This window comes from Poecilia reticulata, linkage group LG1, assembly GCF_000633615.1.
Source record: "Poecilia reticulata strain Guanapo linkage group LG1, Guppy_female_1.0+MT, whole genome shotgun sequence".
Taxonomy (NCBI): Eukaryota; Metazoa; Chordata; class Actinopteri; order Cyprinodontiformes; family Poeciliidae; genus Poecilia; species Poecilia reticulata.
The window spans coordinates 9,685,675-9,710,877 of record NC_024331.1 but is presented as its reverse complement, the minus strand read 5'-3'; the positions used below and the strand labels follow the sequence as shown (position 1 = coordinate 9,710,877).

General features: G+C 37.8%; 1 protein-coding gene across 1 annotated transcript; it reads left to right on the top strand.

Annotated features, from left to right (window-relative positions):
• The first annotated feature begins 480 nt into the window (after nucleotides 1-480).
• Nucleotides 481-23,815, top strand: LOC103477706 (complement C3-like). Its single transcript, XM_008431355.1, has 43 exons — nucleotides 481-599; nucleotides 1,616-1,817; nucleotides 2,493-2,655; nucleotides 2,941-3,014; nucleotides 3,997-4,094; nucleotides 4,198-4,280; nucleotides 4,367-4,460; nucleotides 4,528-4,630; nucleotides 5,754-5,874; nucleotides 6,949-7,064; nucleotides 7,206-7,352; nucleotides 8,350-8,449; nucleotides 8,535-8,629; nucleotides 8,721-8,912; nucleotides 8,987-9,142; nucleotides 9,372-9,498; nucleotides 10,105-10,173; nucleotides 10,534-10,731; nucleotides 10,826-10,940; nucleotides 11,024-11,112; nucleotides 11,500-11,639; nucleotides 11,820-12,032; nucleotides 12,597-12,654; nucleotides 13,496-13,585; nucleotides 14,353-14,559; nucleotides 14,726-14,801; nucleotides 14,894-15,053; nucleotides 15,144-15,239; nucleotides 15,974-16,124; nucleotides 16,232-16,317; nucleotides 17,281-17,358; nucleotides 17,475-17,630; nucleotides 18,292-18,354; nucleotides 19,652-19,733; nucleotides 19,864-19,912; nucleotides 20,671-20,761; nucleotides 20,848-20,937; nucleotides 21,200-21,302; nucleotides 21,481-21,579; nucleotides 21,955-22,047; nucleotides 22,149-22,232; nucleotides 22,471-22,609; nucleotides 23,292-23,815. Exons 1-43 carry the CDS (start codon nucleotides 505-507, stop codon nucleotides 23,437-23,439), a joined length of 4,989 nt encoding a protein of 1,662 aa, XP_008429577.1. The 5' UTR covers nucleotides 481-504; the 3' UTR covers nucleotides 23,440-23,815.
• Nucleotides 23,816-25,203: the final 1,388 nt, after the last annotated feature.

Sequence of the window (25,203 nt, the reverse complement as noted above, 5' to 3'; positions counted from 1 at the left end):
TCATGTATCTATTTATTCAATAATTTTGCAGCAAAAGTGGATTTTGAATTGAAACTGTTGCTTATTTTAGCAATGTAGAGTTTTCAGCTAAAATGAGATTAATTGCAATTTATTGATTAATTACAGAAAGTGCAAATAACCTGATTAAATGTTGTAATTGAGTCACACCACTACACAAAAAACCTGTAGAGGGGAGCGGGCCTCAAGTTACAACTTACAACAAGATGGTGCTTCATGACTTCATAATTTACCCGTCATAAGACTTTGACTTGAACATTTATTCCAGTATGTTGCTCATTTTATCAACATACGTTTTGTACAGTACAACAGTCTCATGTACACTTATCAAAACACATAGGGTATGGCAGTCACCGGACTGAATTTAACACAGCTTTTATATACAATCTTGCCAATGTGTAAGTGGGTGAGACAGAAGAAATGGGAGGAACCAATGGCAGCTGTTTTTAACGGAGCCACAGAGTGAGCGAAGCCACTCGGAGCAGGATGGGACCAGGCAGGAGGATGCATTGGCTCCAGCTCCGGCTGATCGCCTGCCTTGCGTTTTTCTCTCTTTTCTCTCCAGCTGCTGGATCTCCGACGTAAGCAGGCCTCCCGTTCATATTCACATATTTCTATTTAACCACTTTTCAACAGTAAATTTAGATGACACGTATGTCTATTATGTCGAGTTGGTGTCTCGTTTTTAATCATGATAAGTCATCTGCTGCTCCAACACATCAGGCTAACATTTGTTGTCGCATTCGAAGCATATTTAGAGTTTAATAAATAGGATATAAGCTATTTTTACTCTTTTTTTTTTATAGTGGCGTTTCTGCCAGTTGCTTGTGTTGGTACTTTTATTATAAAAATGTTTTTCAGGATGCGAATGTCTCAGTTTTGCATTTATTGAAAACTTTCTGAAATGGTAAAGACTGAAGGTGTTTTTTTTTGTTGCGCAGAATGGATAACATTTACTCTTGTTTTAATTTTGTAGACTTTTTTATTATTTTTTTAAGTTTTAGCCGTTGCCTCACACAGACCATTTAACATCAATTAACACTCTTTTAACATGTTTTAGTCCCTGATTTTCTCGCAGTAACAGGATGTCAAAATTAAAATTGGGTCAGAAGGTTTGTTTGAGTTGTATCTTCTGACAAGATACAGCACTTTGGTTAATAATCTATGAGAAAATTGGAGCACATCTTGTTTTGTATTTACTTAGAGATGAATTTCACCAGACTTAAAGGACAGAATACAGACTAGTGATAAAACATTTTGTTGATCTAATCAATACTGGATCAAGGTCACGATCAGAAATGCCGACTACACAACAACATGGGGAGATGTTTTTTTTTTTTTTTTATGTTAAGTTTCCCCTACGCTGCCAGTGCACACAGCAGTTAGATTGTTGCACTGTTAAGGCTGTAATGAATGTTTTCATAATAGTGTTTTCCAAAGAAATTTCTGTTATATTAATTACATTTTTATTACTCATACAAGTCTGTCTAGTCTTAAGTACAACTCTTACAGGATTGTAAAAACCCAAGTCACAGATGATAAAGAGCCTCTTTCACACTGCTGTGATGGACGTCTAAACTACGGCTGCTTCTTTCAGACATGTGATGTCTGCCCCCAACCTGCTGAGAATCGGAACAGAAGAACGAATTTTCATTGAGATTCAGGACAATGTGAATCGGAACCGAAATGTGGATGTTGAAATACGTGTGATGAACCATCCAACCAAAACCACAACATTCGCATCCACATCTGTGACTCTAACGGATCAAACAAACTTCCAGGCCTTTGCAAAAATTGTGGTAAAATGCATGTTTCTTGGAATTATCCAAACCTTTTATGATGATGGAGGCAGCACTTATCACCTGCCTTTGAATGTTTTCCTTGCTAAATGAAGAAACTGAAGTTAGTTGGTCAACTTGCTGTTGATGGCAACGTGAAAATCTAAATAAAATACTTGATGTTTGTGGTTGTAATGTATAAGAATGTAGGCCATGCATATGTTCTCATGGTGATGGATGTTTCTGTGTTTGAATTTATTTATTTACAGGTAAATTATTGGACTTTTTTCTTTTTTTTTTAGTAATATAACTGAAAAAGGGATATTGTAGAACACACTATAGCGTAACTCATTATCGTTTCTGTGCAATAGGTAACATATTTTAGTGACAAGATGTAGAATTACAGTTTAAATATTGGACATTTTTGGGCCAAAGCTTGTAAAATCTAGATGCAGAGACTAATTCAAATCCAGCAGCTCAGCAATGCATCCTCTTGTTTACGTTTTTTGTCTACATCTGTGGTCTCAGGCTCCAGCCCTCAGGGACGGCAGTAATGCAACACCAATGTTGTCGTTAAAATCTAAAGAAGTCACGGTCAAAGACTCGTCTGCTGCAGCTCTTAGATGTCTCTGCTTCAGCTGGCTCTAATATTAGCTCATTAGCCACATATTTTAATCAACTGCTTGTTATTCGTAGATTCCTCCTGAGACGTTTGCCAACGACCGTAATGGAAAGCACTATGTTACTCTTCAAGCACAGTTCCCTGATCAATTGCTCGAGAAGGTTGCGTTAGTTTCCTTCCAATCTGGCTTCATTTTCATTCAGACTGACAAACCCATCTACACACCCAGCAGCTCAGGTGAGTCCAAAGCCAGAACAATCTGCCGTCACAAATGTTGTTTGAAGAATTTTAATCTTAACGTTCAAGACCATTGAATCTACAGGCAACGTTCATAAGAAAGAGTGGTCAAACAAATGGAGATAATAAAAAAACACATCAAATATAAACGAAGCATCATATAAATATAGAAAATATGTGAAAAATAACGTAAAAAGAACTATTTTCTTCTGAGGTTTCCACATGCAGCATGCTACTTAGAAAGCAGTGCAAAATGCATAATCTGTCTTTCTGTGCCTGTGACAGTTCGCTACAGGATTTTTGCAATGTGGCCCGACATGCAGTCCCAAACGGATACTTCAGTCAATTTTGAAATTCTGGTATGGTGCAAGATATTTTACCTGAATTGTTTTTAATGTCTACTGCTTCTCTGATCGATTGTTGTCGCTGTTTTTTGTAAACTATATTACTGGACAGCATTTTGAAAAATGCTTTATAGATAAAATGTATTTTTCTGCCATTGTTCCAATTTATTATTGTGTTTATTTGTATGTCCACCCTTTGTATGTTTGTTTTGTGTTAATATTTTTCCATCAGCTCATTTAGCCCCGCGTCTCTTGTAATATTTTCCAAAGCTGGTAAATTTCTTTTTTTTTAATCAATTTGTTCTGGCCTTCACATCAGTCAACAAGAGGTTACGACCCATATTGCTGCAGTTGCTCATGGTGGCATTAGGAAAGGCGACCATGTCAGAAAATAATGCATAAAATGTGGGTGGATTTTCTCTGATTAGTTTTGCGTTTCAATTTTTGAGATGCAGCAGAATGGGAAACTCACCCCCGGTTAGCAGGCCTGAGTACCTGCGTCCAGCTTCATAAGCCACCGAATTTTAAACAAAATCTGTAAAGAGTTCATATAACGTGGATTCATTTTCAACAGCCACTTTTCTTTGGTCTAAAAAGTGAACAACATGAACAAAAAGTTTCATGAATTACTGGATAAAGGTTCCTTTGTGGTTTTCACATAGTTGTGAAAATATTCCAATTACATTTCAGTAGCATTAACTGCAGTGCCGTACGTGTCTGTTGTTGTCACCAACTCAAAGCAGCGCTGTAGATGAGCTGCCGTTCAAGACAACACACTTCTGACTGAGCTTCTCATCGTTAACTTTCTGCTCCTACTGTAAAATACCTAGAAGCGTCAGTCAGTCGGCAGCCAGCCGGCCGAACTATGAAGAAGTTATATCTAAACCAATGAGAGTCAGCCCTGCAGACATAGACCAGACCTTCAGACCATAAAATAAAATACTGTAAATTACTTTTTTTTTTCTTGAAGAAATTTGCTTTTTGTGTTTATGTTTAGACCCCTGCTGGAATTGTTATAGAGACTAAGATCATCTCACTCAGGAATCTGGCTTCAGGAATCTACACGGATGAGTACCGTCTGGGTAATATTGTCAGGTGAAGGATCTTTCAACATCGTTAAATCTTTGAAACATTTATGATTGTATTATTTATCCCCGTCAGAGGGCTACCTCCTACTTTTTGTTGTACTTGTGTGCAGCTTTGGAAATTGGAAGATGGTGGCCAACTTTCACAGCAATGCAGCAGAGAGTTTCACTACAGAGTTTGAAGTTAAAGAATATGGTAAATCCCTTTTAAATTCTTCAATTTAATAAAGACAGTCTATTTTAAATTATTTAATACCCCAAAAATGCTGTCCTGTTTCGCAGTGCTTCCCAGCTTTGAAGTTAAATTGTTGCTTCCGCCTAAGACTCCCTTCTTCTATGTTGACAGCAATGCCCTCAGTATCACCATCAAAGCTACGTAGGTTGATGCAGACCTTTGTCCTGTTTTTCTTAGAGACATGTTCACCATTCTTGTCTGGTTTTAGGTACACGTTTGGCAGAGAGGTGGATGGAACCGCTTATGCGGTGTTTGGGTTCATAAACGGCGATGAAAAAAAGAGCTTTCCAAGTTCCCTTCAAAGAGTCGCGGTAAGTACCTTCATGCAGCTGATCCGCATTTCTCGTCTGAAAGTTTGCTAGTGAGCTTTATTTTTTTTATTTTTTCATAAAATTTTTACCCCCACTCCCCTCAAAGATTTACCCCGTTCAAAGATGCATTTATGTTTAGCCAAAATTGTTTAAAAGTTAAGCTGCTTCGTCCATTTTTCTCCCCACTTTAATGAAGATTGTGATCAACATTAACATCCGTTTGTGGCCAATGGCAGCCAAAGGCTAAAATCATTTTTAAAAGACTTTTAAGTTGTAAAGAATATGAAAATAAAATGGAGGCCATTGTAAAGTTAATGAATAAATATCTTTATCATAAACTTCTATTTCAATGCTCCTGTGATTGGCTCGTTGAAACGTTTTCATGAAGGGTGCAGCTGAAATCACTCTGTCGTTCTGTTTGAATTAGGAAAGATGAATGGTGACTTTAAAAGGGAGTAGAGCTTAAAGTTACTTTTTCTTTTGTCCACCATGTTTACCTTCAAGGAAACGTGTCTGATATCGTGGCTTTACTTCAAATGGGCTGCGCAAGCGAGGACAATACTCAAAAAGTCCAGCATGACGGACTCCTAATGACTGTTTGGTTAGGTGGTGGTTTGGTGGATTCGGTGGGCACCAGTGCAGGATTTGTTGCTGAGTGGCAGTGGGTGGCTGTCACTGGTTCTGCATGCAGATCAGTGTGGAAACTTTTAATGCTGGGTTTTGTCAAACAAGACAAATAAAGATGCAGTGTCTTATTAACTTCCCATGAGTTTGTTTGGAGTATCGGGAAATTAACTGTAGAAAAGAAAATGTGAATAATTCAATGAGTGCTGCATCATGCAGATAATGAAGCATCCTGCTATCAGTTTTTGTGCGGGGCTTCTTTGTCCAAGAGAGGAAAAACCCTCCAATGCCACATAAAAAAAATATTAAGATTGAATCATCTTTCAAAATTAACTTTGACCAGCGACTACTTTAGTGACAGAAACATATGTTTTAAACCCAACCACAACTTATATAAGTGTGTTTATGTCACAGGGGTTTCAATCAGGGTTACATTGCTGGTTTCATGCAAATTCAAATGTTTTGGTTTTTGCCTAATCCTTGCATGATATTTTTACAGATCCAAAATGGTAATGGAATGGTAACTCTACAGAAGGAACACATCACAGAAATCCGCCAAAACATCCTGGATCTGGTCGGAAGGTCCATATACGTGTCTGTCAGTGTGCTGACTGAGAGCGGTGAGAGACGCTCCATTTAACTTTGAGACCACGAGCTAGATGTAGACACAACACTGACCTGAAGGAAAAAATACAAAATGTCCTTGTGCGCTTTATTCACGTAATGTTAAATTGGTTTGATTTAAATGTTTTCTCTGCCTGTGCAGCAGCGAGAGGAAAAAAAAAAGGTTTCAGTTCTCAGGCTGCCATTGCAAAGAGACAGAGAGGATTGGTGAAAAAGTTATATTTAATACATTACAATATGCTATGAACGGAGGCTAGTCCGTCAAGTGACTTTCAAAGATAACCTTGAAGAAGGTGCTTTTCATTAAACCCCCATTTCTGTATTAAAATCGTTTTCATTGCTCTGATGTACTTCTCTAATCTAAGACATTTTTCAGCAGCTGTTTTTGTGCAGCATTATTCTATTCATGATGTTTTTGTGCACATTCTACAAAATAGAGCAAAATAGTGTTATGTGTTGAAACATCACACAGACAACAGCCCAGATGTGTCTAATTTTATCTAATGATTATTTAAAAAATTGTGTTGGAAAGCCGAAAGAAAATTAAAAAAATGTGTTTTCAGGTTTTAGGCATGAAAGTAGATGGAACGCTATCAGAGGTGGTCATGGGAAAAAATTTAATTGTAATGTTTTCAGGTTGAATGTCCATTCAAAATCAATTCTCATACGACATTTGCTTGAAATAATTGTACAGGAAAAACTCTGCGCCTGTGGGATTTTAGTTCAGGACAGTGCTCCATCCATTTTGTTTGTCATTAAGTGACATATTGATTCTGGGAACTAACTAATGCCCACTAATTTACGACAAAACGTCTCTTTTTCTTCCTCAGATATTCAGGTGTGAGATTGACAACATTGCTTAAATTAATTAATTCTTCCAAACTAAGTGTGTTTCTCAAAAATACAACTTTCTTAATAACTGAATGGACTGGGTAGGTAGTAGATGAATTGGGCTTTATTTGTAAAACTTTAAATATAGAGAAATGTCCCTAAAATAGCATGTAATGCAGCCGAAGTGTAAAAAGGTGCTAGACCTGCCTAAATAAACCTTGCTTATGCGTTCCTGACAGGTAGCGAAATGGTGGAGGCAGAATTAAAAGGGATCAAGATTGTCCAATCCCCTTACACCATCCACTTCAAAAGAACACCCAAATATTTCAAACCAGGGTTGTCGTTCGACGTAACGGTAACGTACAACTATCCATGTGCTATATGCAAAACTAAGAAAACATTGTAATTATTAAATTATGTCATTGTTAATATAAGTGAGAATTATTATACATATATTAATTACATAAAGTTTAAGTTCTCCTGTTGCCAATGGCAGGTAGAAGTTTTGAATCCAGACGGTTCTCCAGCAGAGGGCATCCCTGTCTCCGTCAATCCCGGTGGAGTTTTGTCCACCACTAAAAGCAATGGGATGGCAAGACTTCCTATTAACTTCGGGGGAGAGATTCAAAGCCTGCGAATCACAGTATGTTTCCAGAAATGCTTTCTATCGACCTTGTTTGTTTGAATCTTTTCATGTATAGAATCTGGCTTTATTATTATTATTATTGCTACATTACAACTTACCACTTCTACAGCTTTAACATTTGCATATTAAAATGTTTGTTTTGGTAAAGGTGAAAAATTGGAACTACATTACTTTATACGTCTTGAAAAATATTTCGTGTTTAAGATTGTTTTTAAAATCCTATTTAAAGGGCAAATATCTCATTTAAAAACATGAGAATGTTCAATGCTATGCATATTGGTAATAAAATGCACTAGGGAAAAAATAGTTGTAGAGCCATGATTCTGATTAATGGTATGGTTTGAAAATAGGCAGGTAACCATCATTTTCCTTCAGCTTATATTTATGTTTTGATTTCTTTAAATAAGCAAAACTCACCATAATTAGCTGAAAGGTACTCATCCGTCTGTCTGTATCTACATTGTGTATTTTGATAAGTTATCCGAGTTGCTGAAATAAACTTTTCAAAAATCCATCCATCCATCTTCTTACACCCTTGTCCCTCAGTGGGGTCGGGAGAGGTGCTGGTGCCTATCTCCAGCTAGTGTACTGGGCGAGAGGCGGGGTCACCCTGGACAGGTCGCCAGTCTGTCGCAGGGCAACACGGAGACACACAGGACACACAACCATGCACACACACACCTAGGGACAATTTGGAGAGGCCAATCAATCTGACAGTCATGTTTTTGGACTGTGGGAGGAAACCGGAGTACCCAGAGAAAGCCCACGCATGCACAGGGAGAACATGCAAACTCCATGCAGAAAGACCGGGGCCAGGAATCGAACCCAGAACCTTCTTGCTGCAAGGCATCAGCTCTACCAACTGCACCACTGTGCAGCCCCTTTTCAAAAATATTAATCTTATTTTTAAAGGTTTTGTGAAACTTTTAACGAGTCTGTACCTACCTCAGCTAATCCTTATGTTCTTTACCTTAATTCGATTGCTTTTCCACAGGCAAAGACTAATTATCCTCCAAATGCACCAAATAGACAAGCAACGGCCACAATGGTTGCTCTTCCATATAAATCCTCAAGCAACAGTTTGCTTCACCTAAGTAAGTGTTGTCCTCAATAAGAACAATTTAAATAATACCAGCCATGGGCAAATTTTGCATATTAATGTATGAAACAACATTTCAGGTGTTCACACAGCAGAAGTGGCGCTAGGGGAGTCGATGAAACTCGACCTCTACTTCACCCAACCAGAAAGTCAGGAAAAACACATCACCTACCTGGTGAGAGTCGGCCTGCAGTTTGCATATGCACACGATTCTTTGTTGTTTTGTCTGAACAGTGAGGGATTAATGAACAAGTTTGTTTCCCTAGATATTAAGCAGAGGTCAGCTGGTGAAACATTTCAGAGAAAAGAACAATAATCTAAACCAGATGTCGGTGATGGTTGACATTACAAAGGAAATGCTGCCATCGTTCCGCATTGTAGCCTTCTACCACACAAGTTCAAATGAACTGGTGTCAGATTCTGTTTGGGTGGACGTGACCGACACCTGCATGGGAAAGGTGAGAGACGCTGAAAGCATGATGTTGGAGAAACGGTAAAGAAAATGTAAATGTTGTGTTTGCCTGCCCGTTAGCTGACAGTGGAAATGAAAACGCCTGCTGCAAGCTATGAACCTCGGAAGAATATCAATGTGGTAGTAACAGGAGACCCAGGGGCCACAGTGGGCATGGTGGCTGTCGACGACGCCGTCTACATACTGAACAACAAGAACCGCCTCACACAGAAAAAGGCAAATTTTTTTGGTGTTTATAAGAATTTAATAGACACAGAACAAAAAAAAATACAATAACCCAAAGCCAAAGTCAAAACATTCTGATGCCTATTCGATATGAAAAGAAAAATTGACAAACTAGCTCTCCGTAAGATAAATATGATGTCTTGTTTCAAACACAAGTGTGAAGCTCTAGTGTTCTGCCTTGTGTGGTGACATTTTATTTTCAATCCACCTCTTTGACTAGATATGGGACGTGGTGGAGCAATATGACACAGGCTGCACAGCAGGTGGAGGGAAGGACGGCAGAAATGTGTTCTACGATGCAGGACTCCTGTTTCAGAGCAGCCATGATGGATCGCCGTCCAGAACAGGTCACACTTTCCCCTAAATTTGTTTTAGTGTTAACCACCAAACGATCACAACTATTGCCCTCTACTGGTTGTATTATGCAAGCAGCAGCTAAGCAGTGTTTTTACTCCGAGTAACAGGAGAATAAAACACCAACAAATGTTAATCTAACCCAACTTAAAAAATATTTAATATTATGTCATATTATGTTTATGAATTTTGTATTACTGGTGAAACACCAAAAAGAAGTAAATATAAAGAAACAACAGCAAAACCGATTGGGTTGAACAAAGAAGAAATTAGTTAAAAAAGAAAGAAAATGGTTTGTTAAAAGCCAGAAAGTTGTAAAGTGATGGACAGTAAGAAGATCACAGTGCTTGTTGGTGTGTCCTCTTTCAAGGAAGATGATAAACAGTAAAAGTTAGGTTATGATTGGGCTAACCTGAATTTAATCATCAGACATAAAACAATTGGATCTACACTCAGTATGTTAGGTTCAGAAAATAATAATAATTTCTGCAATTTGAATCACCTACTTCTTATTTTTACATGAAACTTTCATTGATGTGTTATTTATACATTGTGGAATTTGATATTAAGATTGTGTTTCTGAAAATTCCTGTTTCTAGAGTTAAAATGCCCCACTGCCACCAGGAGGAAAAGAGAAACCACTATCACTGAAGTCAGAACCAGCTTAAGTAAGAATTAATTTTTTCACCGTATTTTTCTAATACTAGTGTTAATTTGTGGATAACAAGCCAGTAATGTTATGTTGTAATGTGAATTGTGCCATTGTCTCTGCAAATGTCATTTCTTTCCCCCACACACATTTCTCTTGACATCTCTAACTCTGTGCTTAGCCTTCCTCAGCTTGAGATCGAGTTACATGAGTTAGTTTCAAAAAAGAATTTTAATGGCAATTATTGATGAACTGAATCAGACGGAAGTTATGCAAAACTGGAGACTTAGCAGATTATTGGTTAATTTTTGCGATAAAGACAGAGCAGTAATGTATAAAAAGCTTTGACATGTGCGTCATCATTTCATGTCTTTGTCAGTAAGTGGTTTTGAAGACCATTTACAAAAGGACTGCTGTTTGGATGGGATGAAGGAAATCCCCATCTCATACACCTGTGAGAGGCGCACTGAGTACATCATGGATGGTCCAGAATGCAAGCAGGCCTTCCTGCATTGCTGCAATGAGATGAAAAAACAGAGAGATGAGAGGAAGGTGGAAATCCTACACCTAGCTCGCAGTAAGAGACAAGCACACAATTTGCTCTCATTTCTACTCAAAGTCTTTTCTTAAACAAGCAAGAAAACATCGGTTTTTTCTAATCTTTTCCCGAGGTGAGACAGATGATTACAAGGTATCCAATAACGACATCGTGTCGCGCTCCAATTTCCCAGAAAGTTGGTTTTGGAAGGATATTTCACTAAGATGCCCTGCAAACGACCCCAACTGGTAAGAAGAGCAGCAGAAGAAAACATGTGGCTACTAAATGCTAAATGTTTTCTCACCAACATGATTTTTGGTTGTTCCATCAGTAACACCGCGACAGCTCAGAAGACTGAAGCTTTGCCGGACACAATCACAACGTGGCAGCTGACTGCCGTCAGCATGTCAAAAACTCATGGTGAGCATCAGCGGTCTAATCGGGTTACATCTGTTGCTGTTTCACTTTACAATGACTTAAGGGAAGTGTGTAAGATGTCTCACTAATATTTAAATGTTTGTAGTCATATTGCACTACTTAAAAAATTTGTATTTTTTAAGCTTTAGCATTATGGTTTCTGAAATGATCATCTAGACTGATGAGAATATAAAAATGGCTTGTCTTTTGCATGTATGCAAAATAGTTCTGTAGTTTATGCTTGTCTGACAAGAACAATAAAAAGACCAGACCACAGTTTACAAGAAGTAAATTTCTTTTAAGACTTCAGTAGAAAATAACTTTTTGATATCCTTCTAGGCTTTTGATTTCTATCTCATTTTGTGTGTTTTATTTTCTGCTTCATTGAAGGTCTCTGTGTGGCCAAACCACTGAAGATCATTATCTGGAAGCCGTTCTTTATTGACCTAAGGCTGCCCTACTCAGCTGTTCAAGGAGAGCAACTGGAAATTAGGGCAATTCTCCACAACTACGATGACAATCCCATAACTGTGAGTTTGAGGTGTCTGGAATACAGTCTAATCCAGACTGTATATGTGTCACACACTTTGAATATTGAATCATATGTACGCCTCTTTCTTTCTCTATCTTTGTTTGCTCTTTGCTCTTAAAATGACAGATTGAGATTGAGTTTTTCCTTGTTAAACTCCCAATCTCAATCTGCTCTACAGGTACGCATTGAGTTTAAAGAGGAGGCCAGCATCTGCAGTGCAGCTTACAAAAAAAAGTGGTTTCGAAGTGAGGTCCAGGTCGGACGCCAAACTACAAGAGCTGTACCATTTATCATTATTCCCATGAAACATGGATCTTTTCCTATTGAGGTCAAAGCAGCTGTTAAAGGCTCTTTCCACTCAGATGGAGTCAGAAAGATGTTGCTTGTTGTGGTAAGAGAGACGAATGCCTGCTCTACACTTTTACTGTGCTGAAACATCTGGAAGATATACCATTTAGGATGTTAGCATCTTCCAGATAGGATGTTAGCATCCTATTGTTAGCATCTTCCAGATAGACCTCCCAATTTCCATATTTGTTAAGTGCAACAGTACTTTGATAAGTGCAGTATCCTTCTTTAGTTAAAACTTTAAAGTCAATATGTTTTTGGCAGTTTTCACTGTTTAAACCAGGAATTGGGGAAACAAAATACTGGAGAACGTTTAAAACATTTAGTAAGATCACTCCCCCTTATCCAATTTACCTAACTCAACTTTATCCCTCAAAGAGTACAAATATTTAATTTTTGTTTGATTTCTTTATCTTATAACACAATGGGGAAATTTATGCCAAATCAAAAAACTGAAATTTTATTGAGATGTTATATGATAAGCAAAATTAGGTACAGCGGAAAACTTTGTTTTAGTTATGTGTAATGGTAACTGCAAGTACCCAAATATGGACTTGGAATCCAGTCAACACAGGATTTTTTAATCGTGATTTGTTTCTTTTTCTAGCCTCAAGGTGTGCTGATGCAAGAGCACACAAAACGAATTCTAGATCCTGCTAGAAAAGGTAAGTTTACGGAACCAGTCTAATTTTTAGCTTTCGATTTGGAAACGTGGACCCTTGTGCACAAAGATTCTCAGAGTCCTCTCATAGAGCTCCTACTTTAGCACAAACAAATCCTGCCAGGGAGTTTTASCTTAAGAGTAAAAAAGTGTGGGTGACCCGATGCTAGGTGTGACGCTGACTTCAAGTGACTGTGATTGGTTGAAACACAAATCAAAATAACTGGAACCATAATCAGTTGATAAAACTCGATATTAAAGCTTCAGCATGTAATCTTTATTTTAAAAAATATGGCTGTTAAATATTTGTTAAAACCGTCACTGGTGCCCAGTGCTTAGTGCAGAAATACAGCACTCAATCAGAAACAACCACTGTCAGCTTAGCACTTAGACTTAGCACTGTCGGTCATGCTCGGGTATTCGCTGCTCATACCCTCCCGCTTGCTCTCTGCTCCGCTGCGTCCAGTGCGTCACTAGAGAGCCTGCCAGGCATGTTCAGGCTTGTTAGCATGGTCACTGTTAATGGCGGAAAAACAATTTTTCTGTTATGGTAAATTGCTTCCCTGCCATTATCACGTTGACCGGCTGGTGAAGTAAAGGGCACAGAAACCAAACAGGAAAAAGGAGCAGTGCCTGCTGTTGGCATAGCTCTATATGCTTCATGGAGAATGTCTCTCCTTTCTGTCTTTTTTAATGCTATCTTCCCTTCTTAACACACTGTTGGGCTCACTAAAAGAATAAGAAAAATTTGAAGAAGTTTCCTAAAATGCTGTCATTGGAGGTATTTTTAGTCTTAGGAATATTTGTGCATATGGTACCTGATCTCTTGCTGTTTCCCATCACAGGTGGAAGGCAAGAGGAAATTATTAACAGTGACATTCCCATGGCCCATCTGGTTCCAAATACACCGAAGACCACTCTGATCTCTCTGACAGGTGAGAGGAATTAGTGCACTAAGCTGCTGACATTGGATCCCGTTGCATCCGCATTATGTTGCTGCAGTAAATATGCTTCACCGAAAAAAATTATAGTAGTTAAAGTTGTTAATACTTCAGCACCTCCCTCTGGTGCTAAGGGCAGAACAAATTCCACACAGCAAACCCCCATATTGGGCAGGATTATGAAACAACTGCACAAACCCCCTTCCACTGTGACATTTACATCAGGAAAAGTTACACAATGAGAATTCAATGCAAAGAAGTCAAGTTATTTCCATCAACAGGACAAGAGTTTAAAGTTCTTGTACTATTTTAGCACTTACATCCCTACTAGATTTTTTATTGACAATGTATTTTGTGTTTTCAAAGTCATTGATCCCACAAGTAGGTGATTTAGGCTCGCTGCCATCTAGTGCAGAGTAGTTGTCTTACAATTGGGAGGTTGAAGGTTTGATTCCAGCACGCAACCTCATCTGTGTTTCAGTGTTTAAATATTTGTAAGAGTTTGGGTGAACGTGTCTGTAGGGTAAAGCAATTTGGTCAGTATGACAAAGCTTGTTAGAGCTAGCTATTTAGGACGTTGTTAAATCTGCTCCATAATCTTCATCACTTTGTGTTAGATGTAGCCAAATTAACTTTGCAGTCCAATTCAGATGTTGGCAGTCACAAAAAATACAGGCAATGGTGGTATATTTGTTCTACAGATGTTTATGTTGTTTTCCAATGACAATCCTGATCACTAACCTTCTTATTTGAAAACACAGGCATCGGGCAGATGAATACACTGTTGGATAATGTCATTAGTGGGGAGTCCATGGGTAATCTAATTAGAGCGCCCTCAGGATGTGGAGAGCAGAACATGGCTGGCGTGACCCTGCCTGTAATTGCAGCTTTATATTTGGACAAAACCAACCAATGGGAAGATGTGGGCTTTGAAAAGCGCAACGAAGCTATACAATACATTAAAACAGGTAAGCTTCATAGACGCTTTTTAGGTACAAATACCATTTGTATAATGTTACCTGCAACATACTAAACGTAAAAAAAAAAAAAAAATTCATTAACACAGTAAATTTCCTAAAACTATATTTTTTGATTCTTCAAAGGTAATTAAAAGTTTTTGTTAACTTTTTGCAGGTTATCAAGCACAATTCGAATTTCGTAAAAATGATGGATCTTTTGCTATTTATCCACACAGACCAAGCACCACCTGGTAAGATGCTCACTTATAAATTCCACATTTCATAGAAATTTCTACAAGAAAATATTTTTTTATTGTCCTCTTCTCACCTCTCTCTTGGAAAGGTTGACTGCATATGTTGCCAAGGTGTTTGCCATGGCAACAGCCCATGTGCACATTGATAAAAGTATGGTCTGTGGTGCTATCAAGTTTCTGATTCTTCAGACACAAAGACCAGATGGCATGTTTATGGAAGTTGGAGAGGTATCAGATAAGAGGATGATTGTGAGTACAATACATCAACACCGCCTTATAAATATGGAGTCAAAACAGAAAAGATGCCACCAACTCTGTGTCCTGTCTGTATTTGAAAAGGGGGATGTGGGCGGTGTAGATTCAGATGCCTCCATGACAGCTTTCTGCCTGATTGCCATGAAGGAGTCGAGTGTAATGTGTTCTGACTACGTTCCTGTGAGTAGCAACCTCCGCACAGCATTTCCAGACCTTTCATACTGTTTGTTCAGACACCATTTACTTCACCATAAATTAAAATGGTTTATCTCCTTTTTAGCTAAATAATGAACTCTTTCTTGCTCTTAGTCTCAATGTCAGTGTGATTGATGCAGTTCTAAATTGTCAGTGACTTAATTTAAAAAGTAGAGTTGCATATCTCACCAATGCTGAGACATGTAACTCATATTCAGTGACTTTTAACAGGATACACTATTAGATGAACATGTTGGCCTAAATATGTTGTCATTTTCCATGTAACACAATTGCTGTTTGTGACACACCAAAACTCATAATTACATCAAAAATGTCTATTATATTTTTCACCCATGGAGGTTGCCATTTTTTCACCTTGCTGGATTGATGACATGATTGGGTCTGTTCTGTACTGGAATCAACAGCATAAATACATAAAGACTAACTTTACCCCAGTTGTTTTTTTTTTGTTTTGTTTTTTTTTWAAATCATATTGTGTTTGACTGGTGCAAATTTAGACGATACCACACTGTGCTGCTGCTGGCTGTAATTAAAAAAATAAAATAAAATTATGAGGTGAGTCTGGATCATTTCCCACAAGAAAAAAGAAGAACGCAGTGAGAAAGAGCCTAACACAACTTCTGAAGGACCTATTTATGTCCTCAGCATTTTTTCTGACCTTGACATGACTGATTGTGAATAATGTTTTTGCACAAAAGAGCCTTCCAACCAGCATGAGAAAAGCACAAGCCTACTTGGAACAACGATTGCAGTGGCTCACCAATCCTTACGCTGTTGCGCTGACATCATACGCCCTGGTGAACTTTAAAAAACTGGACCGAGGTGTTCTCTTCAAGCATGCTGCCCCAGGTTTACTAGCATAACATTTCATTTCAAACATGTAAAAAGAATACAGAAATAACTAAGAGGCTAATCACACACAAACTGTAGTAATAATTTGAGAATGTTTTCCACAGATCGAACCCACTGGCCTGTTCAAAAGGGGAAAGATGCTACGCTGGAGGCCACAGCTTATGCTCTTCTTGCACTTGTGAAGGACCAGGTGGGTGTTGTGACAAATGGCAGACTAAAACTCCTAAAAACTAAATATTAATATATATGTGATTTTTATTTTTGTGGTCCTATGTCAGTTTTAATCATGAAATTGCAGGAATTTCTGTTTTATAATATTACTACATAATGACACTTGATTCTGGACATTTCGATATAGTGAATAAAAGCAGTGCAAGAACACAGCATTTTATTAAAATTTACAAGTTTTGTGCTTTTATGCCATATAATTGCAACTATTTCAAAAGGATTAGCCAATCCGGACCTGGGTAAAATAGTAGCACTGTAGGAGTATGATTTCAAGTCGACTTTTAAGTGAAAGGGTAAAGACACATCTCATGGCACAAAGTTTTGCTATAACATTGTTTGCATTTCTTGTCAAAGTTGAGAATAATTGGTTTTCAATGTGCTTAAAGAACTGACAAAAGAAAAAAACTTTTGTCAAGTTACAGTTGACAAAACAAGACAACTGCCATGAGAAAATCAATATACCTGAGATACCAAAAACGCTGAAGTACACTCACTTTTCTAACATTTTACTTAAAAGTAGATTTTTACAATACTTTACTCCTGCATGGAGACTAATAGACTTTTGAATACAAATGTGAATGTCTAACTTTTCAGATCAGATTTAAATTGTATCCCTAAGTCATGTCTACTTCTACAGGTGTTATCACAGTGAAATACCTTTCTCAAACTTTCTACTGTCCTACAATTTTTGCCAGATGAAAAAGCAAAAACAGTGTTCTCTGCTCGCTTGGAATAGAGAGTATTTGGCCTCTCTGCATCCATATTCCCATTCCTGTGCTTAAAATCCTAAAAATGTGAGATTATTCTATGTAGTTAGTAGATAAAATGAATTGCCATAATTCCAAAAGGCATTAAGATCATGTAACACATTCAGTGAAACATTAAAATAAAACACAGGGTTTTTTTTTGCCTCCTTTTCTTAAAGGCATTTGAAGAAGCTAAACCTATTGTACGATGGCTCAGCCAACAGCAGAGGTACTCTGGAGGCTACGGAGCAACTCAGGTAATTCAAAACTCTCGATAGGTCAAGCACTTTGTTTGTAATGAAAAAATAAATTGTTTCATACTTCTCTTCTGTTTAGTCAGATATTTGATGCTGAATTATATATTTTTCTCCAGGCTACTATAATGGTGTATCAGGCTGTAGCAGAGTATGCCTCCAATGTGAACGAGCCTCCTTTTGATCTAAATGTGGACGTATCGGTAAAAGGCAGGTCACTGATGAACAAGATAAACTTGAACAATCAAAATCACTACACCACTAGAACATCTAAGGTGAGAAGATGGATAAAAACTGCCAAGAGTGAAAACTACTGCTTTTCTGATCAACTACAGAATGGAATATTTGCCCAAAAAAGTGACAAACTAAGGTCTATTTAGTACAAAATCTATAATGTAACCTAAAAAAAACATCATCAGACTGAAAAACAAACTCAGCATACCATAGTGAAATATAACCTTTGCAGGGTTTTGTATCGATTCTTTTGAGGAACCTTTAAAATACACTCATTGACCTGTTTATTGGATGCACAGGCTCAAACAAATGTAAGAAACTCAGTGGATTTTGACATCTAGACTTGATTAGTTGTTGAAGTTGAAACCATCGTGTCAGAAGAAAAGAAAAGCCATTCAAGGACTAACATTGTTGTTTCAGGTTCCAAATGGGCTGGCACCAACAATCATGCCATTGTCAACAGTTTCTAAACTGTGCAGAACAATCCCTTAGGTTTAGGAATATACAGTGAGCAGACTGAGTTGGTAGAAAGGCAACAGTGGATCAGATAACCTCTCAATGAGACCAGTGTTACTTCAAATGAGTCCTTTATGTTTTGAATTTACCAAGCAAATTTGTTCGGTTAGGAGCTCATTTTACTATGCAATTATAAATATATTTTGGGGGAGGGTTTCTGTAAGCAATTTCCTGTTTCCCCAACAGTTTGACGGCATTAATAAGAATGTCACAGTGACTGCAACAGGGACAGGGGAAGCAATGTTTAATGTAAGTATAACTAATTGTTTGTGAAAATTTATTTTTTTGTGTGTATTTATGTACGTTAATGAGACTGTAAATGCTTTTATTTTCATAACTTTTCCCTCACAAAGTTTTAACAAAGTTTGACCTTTTTGGAGCAAGCAGGGAACTATAAACTATATAATAGATAGGATAGACAACAAGTAATTACTTTTAGTAATTTTAAAAGCTTTAAGATGTGTTATACTCAATTTTACTGCAGCTTATTAAAATTAAATCTTCCTTTTAATATGTCTGATTCGGGGCACGGAGCAATAAGCAAATTCGGCTCGTTCTACTTATTTCTTTAAAGCGTGTTAGTAGCCGTGACTAGCTGCAGCTAGCTAGCTTCTTCTCCATGTTTCTGAGTAGTCGTCTGTCCTTGCGTCTTCAGTCAACTTGGTGCTGACAAAATGGTCAGGAATTATTTCTTATGTTTCATATATCTCGGTGGCTTTGAATTTTGCGCTAAGCCTCGATTTTTTTTTTTTTTTTTTTTTTTTGGGAAGACGCTGGTGTTTCAGAAAGCTTTTTTCACTGTGGCTGAGAGCTGAGCTCCGTGTATCCAGGTCAGTGGCGCAACTACACATTATTCAGGTGGATGCAAAAACATAGATTGGCGCCACCCCCCCCCCTCCCGAGGCGACGATACGTGAAGGTTAAAACTCGCTACATTTACCTTGTTATGGCGCGCAGAAGTGTACGGGAAAACATCATCGGCGCGCCGCCCCCTCCAGACGGGGTTTTGGCGCCCCCTCTGGTGCTGCGCCCCTATGCGTTGCATACCCTGCATACCCACTTTTTGCGCCACTGATCCAGGTAATGACGGTACAGGAGCTGCAGCAGAAAAAAAGCACTTCTAAAGCCTCTCTATGTCCTTACCTTATCGCAGATAGCAACTACTTTTGTGAAATTCAGTCCAGCCCAGACTATAAAACCTTCTCACCGGCCTCTTCTTTGTAGTTCGGCCATGTTTGCCTTCAGCTTTACAACTTGAATGTCGCTGCATAGGTGATGGCATGACATATTTACGCCGTAAAATCAACACATCGCGATAAAATTCACGAAAAAAAGTCTTTTTTTAAAACAAAAATCGGTATTATCGTGAATAATATGATGTGACCCAGCCCTACTCAGTTGCTATTATCCCTTTTCTCTTGAAGATGTTGTGTCAGTATTAGATGCTGAGCTTGTTTGCTACAGAGAAATTCAGGTTGAAATTCATTGTGCTGTGTAATCAAAAACTTTCTGAGGCTGCAACAGTTCTTTTTTTTCTGTGCTTCAGATGGCATCACTTTATTATGCAATACCAACAAAAAAGGAGAGTGACTGTGAGATGTTTGACCTGACATTGGAGCTTATTGAAGGTACTGTCATTCCTCCCTCTATTGTCTGTTTATCTTTGTTTAATGGTTGATTATTTGGGGTTTGGTTGTATTGGTCTTCTCTGCCTGCTTTTTTGTCAATGTAACTGTAATCAAATTTGTTTTTTTGCAGTGAGCTCTGAAGAAAATAAAAAAGTGTACAAGCTCAAGATAGAAGTTTTGTGAGTACCGATTGCTTTATTGTTATGCAAGCTCAGTTAAATGTCCTTATAAAATTTTAATTAAAAACATATTATATAGGAACATATTTCAATGTCAGTTCACTTGGCATTTTTATGAGTAAACCTAAACATTTTGTGCAACACACTACATATAACAACAATAACCCATCTAAGGAGCAATAGAAGAAAGCATCCTGACCTTAACTTCCAATCTGGCTATTAAAGTTCACACAATGCAGCAAGACTGCAATTGTAATATCAGCAACTCATGTTGTACTGAATAGCCTAAGAAGCACCATAAAGACCCTTGGTCTGTATCAAGATGCATCCACACAGCATTTGCCCAATAAGACAAAGGTTCTCAAATCTACATCAAATTTGAATACAAATAAGGCAATAAGTACACGAGCAAAGCACTAAATACAAGCTATACTTCAGAGAAAAATGACTGCTTGCATCATTTAGCCGAAAGAGTACAAAAAAAGGCAAAGTAGTGTTATATAGCTACAACATACAACACTGCAGGCTAAAGAATTAGCCACTTACTATTATAGATTTATGTTGTATCACTGAGGTGGTAAGTAGGCTAAGTCATATTGTGACCTATTGATCAGATATAAAACTAAGCATTTTCCTATTTTCAGGTGGGATGCAAATATTTTTAAAAGCTTGTGTTGCTGTTTGAGGCATTGCTGACATTCATGAGATTCTGTGACGCTCATAAATGTTTTTGTACATTTGTTTCTGTGTGTGTGCAGGTACAAAAACACGGAGCACAGTGCATCCATGTCAATCTTGGATATTGGTTTACCAACAGGTTATAAATTTAACAAAAATGACCTGGATGCAGTAAGAGTCGCTCACAAACATGGGAGCTAAAATAAATTGTCCTGAATCAGATCTAATAAGCTTTTCTAAATCTGGTGGTTGTGTAGTTGTCTGCAGGGCGTGATCACATCATTGATAAATATGAGGCAAACAAAGAGCTGTCCGAAAAGGGATCCCTGATCATTTATCTGAATAAGGTAAGAATGTGTGCCTGGCTGTTTTGAATTCAAAATGTTTTACATTTGCATTCCAGTTTTTAGGATTTGTCAAACCAAGCAAACGCTAAAATAACCACGTGATTCTTTTGAACGTTCCACATCATTGGCGGTTGTGTTAGCATACGGATTCAAGCAATCTGGAGCAGTTGTAGCTTTATCATTTGAAGTGTAGAAGCATTAAAAAGTGATATGTGGTTCAACACACACTTGTCATGATATTAATGACCACCTCTTCTCACAGGTTTCTAACACCCGGCCTGAAGAAATCGCTTTCAGGATAGAACAGAGCATGACGGTGGGGTTCTTGCAGCCAGCTGCTGTGTCCGTCTACGAGTACTATGACAGTGGGTTTCTAAACGACAACAATACGGGCGACTCAGGCTGAACAAATTACTGTCACAAGATATTTATTTCCGCGTTAAAAGCACAGAGAGCATGGAGTTCATTCAAGATCTGTGTTGTAAATGTATAAATGCTTAAAACATTGATACCTTCATGGATTATTATGCGTTTCTCTGTTAGTTGCTTCAGAGAAACGGTGTGTGAAGTTCTACCGTCCTCAGAGGAAAAGTGGCGAGTTATTGAGGCTTTGTCAGAGCGAGGCATGTCTATGTGCTGAAGGTAATTATCTGAGCTGATTATAAACCATGCAACACAACTCACGCAGGAATGCTAAAACACATTTGGAAACACTCTTTTCATAATTTTTCTTTCTTATCCTTTTTAAAACTTTGTTGAAAATGATACAAATGGGGTTTAAAGGAGTGTCATAACATTTTTTGTTGTATTTTTATTTTTTTTTTGTAGTTCAGTACATTGTTTTGTATTGAAAATATTGTTCATTTTCTTCACCCAATATTGGAGGCCTGTTCAAACATGTTCAAATCCAGCATGCACACATGTTAATGACGGATAGACGTTTTTACAAATATATATTACACATTTGCTCTCTCACACTCCTCACAGACGTATCTTACTTTCCTGTTTACTTTTTAGAAAACTGCAGTAAACAGAGAAAAGAGGAAATCAGCAATGATAACCGTCTGGCAAAAGCTTGTGAATCCACAGAATCAAGCAAAATAGATTTTGGTAAGAGTGTTTATTATAGTGTGAAATTATAGAGAAATATTTTTGCTAAAGGCTTTATTGAGTGAGAGAGCATCACAGTTTATACATTTTCTTTATTTCAGTTTACAAAGTGGTTGTGGTGGATTTTTTTGACAATTACACCACCGACTCCTACACTGTGCGCATTCTTCAAACCTTTAAGCAAGGTGGGTGCTATCTGTTTATTTTGATGGTTTGTAAATCTATAGCATGTAAAAAATAAATTTCTTGAACTACTCCTTTAATCTACTTCAGGTTCATAAGAGATTGTGCTTGAATTCAAAGAAAATCTGCCTTTACTGTTAGTAACTATGAACCTTTAAGGGCAATAAACATGTCCCTTATGCATGTTGTACTCTTCTTGTGTCCTGCATTCTCTTCTCCAACAAACCTTTTCTTGCACAGGAACTACTGATGAGAGTCCACAGGGCAAATCCCGCACGTTCCTTACTTACCAGCACTGCAGAGAGGCGCTAGATCTGAGACCGGGCAAAACCTACCTGATCATGGGTACATCATCTGATATTCACATCGTCGGCACCTCGTAAGTGTGTTGTATGTCGTAAGGGTTGTTTATATGGGTTCAAGATCCAGGGTCATGTTGGTGTAGCAGCAGAACTGGCAAGGAGGAGGCTTATTTAAATTTTAGGGAAATAGGATTAAACATTATTTCAGATTTTTCAGCAAGTTAACTAAATGATAAATGAGTTTCATTTCAATATTTATTCTTTAGTTTCTCTGTTAAATCTGCATAATTTTTGCTTTACAAGTAAACATTTTTAGAAAATGCATAATTTTCTAAAACAAAACAAGACTACTTGTCAACTACCCAAGACTTGGTCTACACTATTTAGACAAAGTTGTGTGTGGCAGAGCCAAAAGCCTTTATATTTTAGGTGAAAATCGACAGGAGACTTTCACTAATTAATTGTTTTGAGGATCATAGCGGTTTTCATGGTGATAAGATTTAAAATGTTATTTTAATCAAATGTGTAGCTCCTTGAATCGTGAGATGATTTTTAATTTAACCCAACTTGCTGTGATAATAAGCAGCCAACATACTTTTTAAATTTGGGATATGTTTTGTTTAAAACATTTCATAAAAAATTGAAGTCATGTAACATGTTTTTTTGATACTCTGATCCATTTGGTCCTTGAATAAAGCATAACCATCCAAAATCCTGCTTTGTGGAAACTAAACGCGCCGTTCGATTTTCTGTGTTCAGATTCCGGTACATCATTGGTGAGACTACTTGGGTCGAGTACTGGCCGACCCCAGAGGAGTGCCAGACTGACATACATCGCCCTGTTTGTATGGATTTGGAGATGATGGAGGATCAGATGGGAGACTTTGGATGTATAATGAAGAAATAGAAAATGAAAAGTTAGCCATATTGCTAGTTATTCTGAAATCCTTCTTCTTAATTGTTTGTTTTTCTCCAAAAACAGTTCTAACTTGTGAAGTGAGGTTTTCATACTTTATATCAACTGTTATTAACAAAGGGCTCCTATAAGTTGATGTTTAATCTCTAAAGTATTCCTTCCTAAAATAGTTACAAAGAACATGCAAATGCATTTGCAGGAACTGTCTCTTGTTTTAAGTACACATGCAAATGGATAATAACGTGAATAAAGGAATACAATTAAACCCCAATTTTTATTTTTTATTTTTTTGCAACATTTTAATTTGATTATTTTATGCAGTTTTTCTTCTCAGTTGATGCATAATAAAATTAAAATTATAATGGTGCAAGATTCAGACAGCATGATTTTCAATAGTTTGGTTTTAAAGTGTCTCATAGTATATTCAGATGTTTTATTCCAAGACTCCAAAAAGCGCTGGCTTTTAAATTATTTGTAAAAACCTGATTTCATCCTACAATCCTACAATTAACTAAAATCCTTTTTCAATACTATAATGTTGTTTTGGTTAAATGTATGCAGTAAATACATGTAATTAAATATATAAGTTCAGTCCATTTACCATTTAAATGCTACTTTGATAAACCTAATGTTTTATCTAGAGTAATTTCCTAGTTAAACAAACAAACAAAAAAAAACATTATTTGTTATTTGATTTCTAAATTAAGTGTGAAATGTGTTGGATTGAAATTTAAGTTCTAGTAGTTTAAACCCAACCTACACAGCTCTGCCATCCCATCAGACTTGGAAAATAGTGTTTGTTTTTGGACACACAGAACTTTAAAGGCAGTCTATCAACCATGTTACACCATTTGTGTGTAAAATTATCTGCTTGATTACCGTATTTTCCGCACTATAAGGCGCACCGGATTATAAGGCTCACCTTCAATGTATGGCCTATTTTAAAATGTTTTTCATATATAAGGCGCACCGCATTATAAGGCGCATAGAATAGAAGCTACAGTAGAGGCTTATGCATCCACTAGTTGGAGCTGCACTAAAGTGAATGTCAACAAAACAGTCCGACTCCGGTCGGCGAGGAGAGCCTTCCGCGACTGGGCCGGGGCGTGGCCAGACGATGGCCACCCTTCTCCGTTCGCGCACAGCATGTTTGTAGAGAACGTGGTGCTAAATGACCTGCAGACGACCTGATTCTAGACGGTCAGTAGGTAGATAGTTCAGTCAAACTTTATTAACAAATCAGCGTTCTGACAACTATCCCAGCATGCACCGCGCGCTTCTTCTTCTACAGGCGAAAATTAAGTCGGCGGCTGCTTACCGTAGCTGCTAGACCTGTTGTGGCTCAATATTGGTCCATATATAAGGCGCACCGGATTATAAGGCGCACTGTCGGCTTTTGAGAAAATTGAAGGTGGTAACTAAAATCAGTCCATACTGGCTGACCAAAAAAAAGGCATATAGTTTGTCTGTTACTACCCAATAGTAAGTCCCGCCCACTCCTCACAACTCTTTGGACTCACTACTGCCCAGTTCTCTGTCTAACAGGTCCGGAAAACCCCCAGAAACTCGGGTCTTACCCTAGCGATAGTTTGTGGAGAATTATCTGTTTAAACTGGGGTCGGAAAGGACTCGTCTAGCTCTGACTACCTTCGATCCAGAAGTTATGACCTTTTACAGTTGGGGGGCAATCCGCTGAGTAGCCCTCACAGCGACATAACCCCTACAACCACTCCTGTTAACGGTAGCTCCTTTCCT

What these genes read in the sequence shown, in the direction of transcription:
- LOC103477706 (XM_008431355.1), top strand. Translation starts at nt 505, where the DNA reads ATGGGACCAGGCAGGAGGATGCATTGGCTCCAGCTCCGGCTGATCGCC. An exon ending in AAGCTCAAGATAGAAGTTTT is followed by an intron (nt 19,913 to 20,670) that starts GTGAGTACCGAT and finishes GTGTGTGTGCAG; the next exon opens with GTACAAAAACACGGAGCACA. An exon ending in ATCAAGCAAAATAGATTTTG is followed by an intron (nt 22,048 to 22,148) that starts GTAAGAGTGTTT and finishes TCTTTATTTCAG; the next exon opens with TTTACAAAGTGGTTGTGGTG.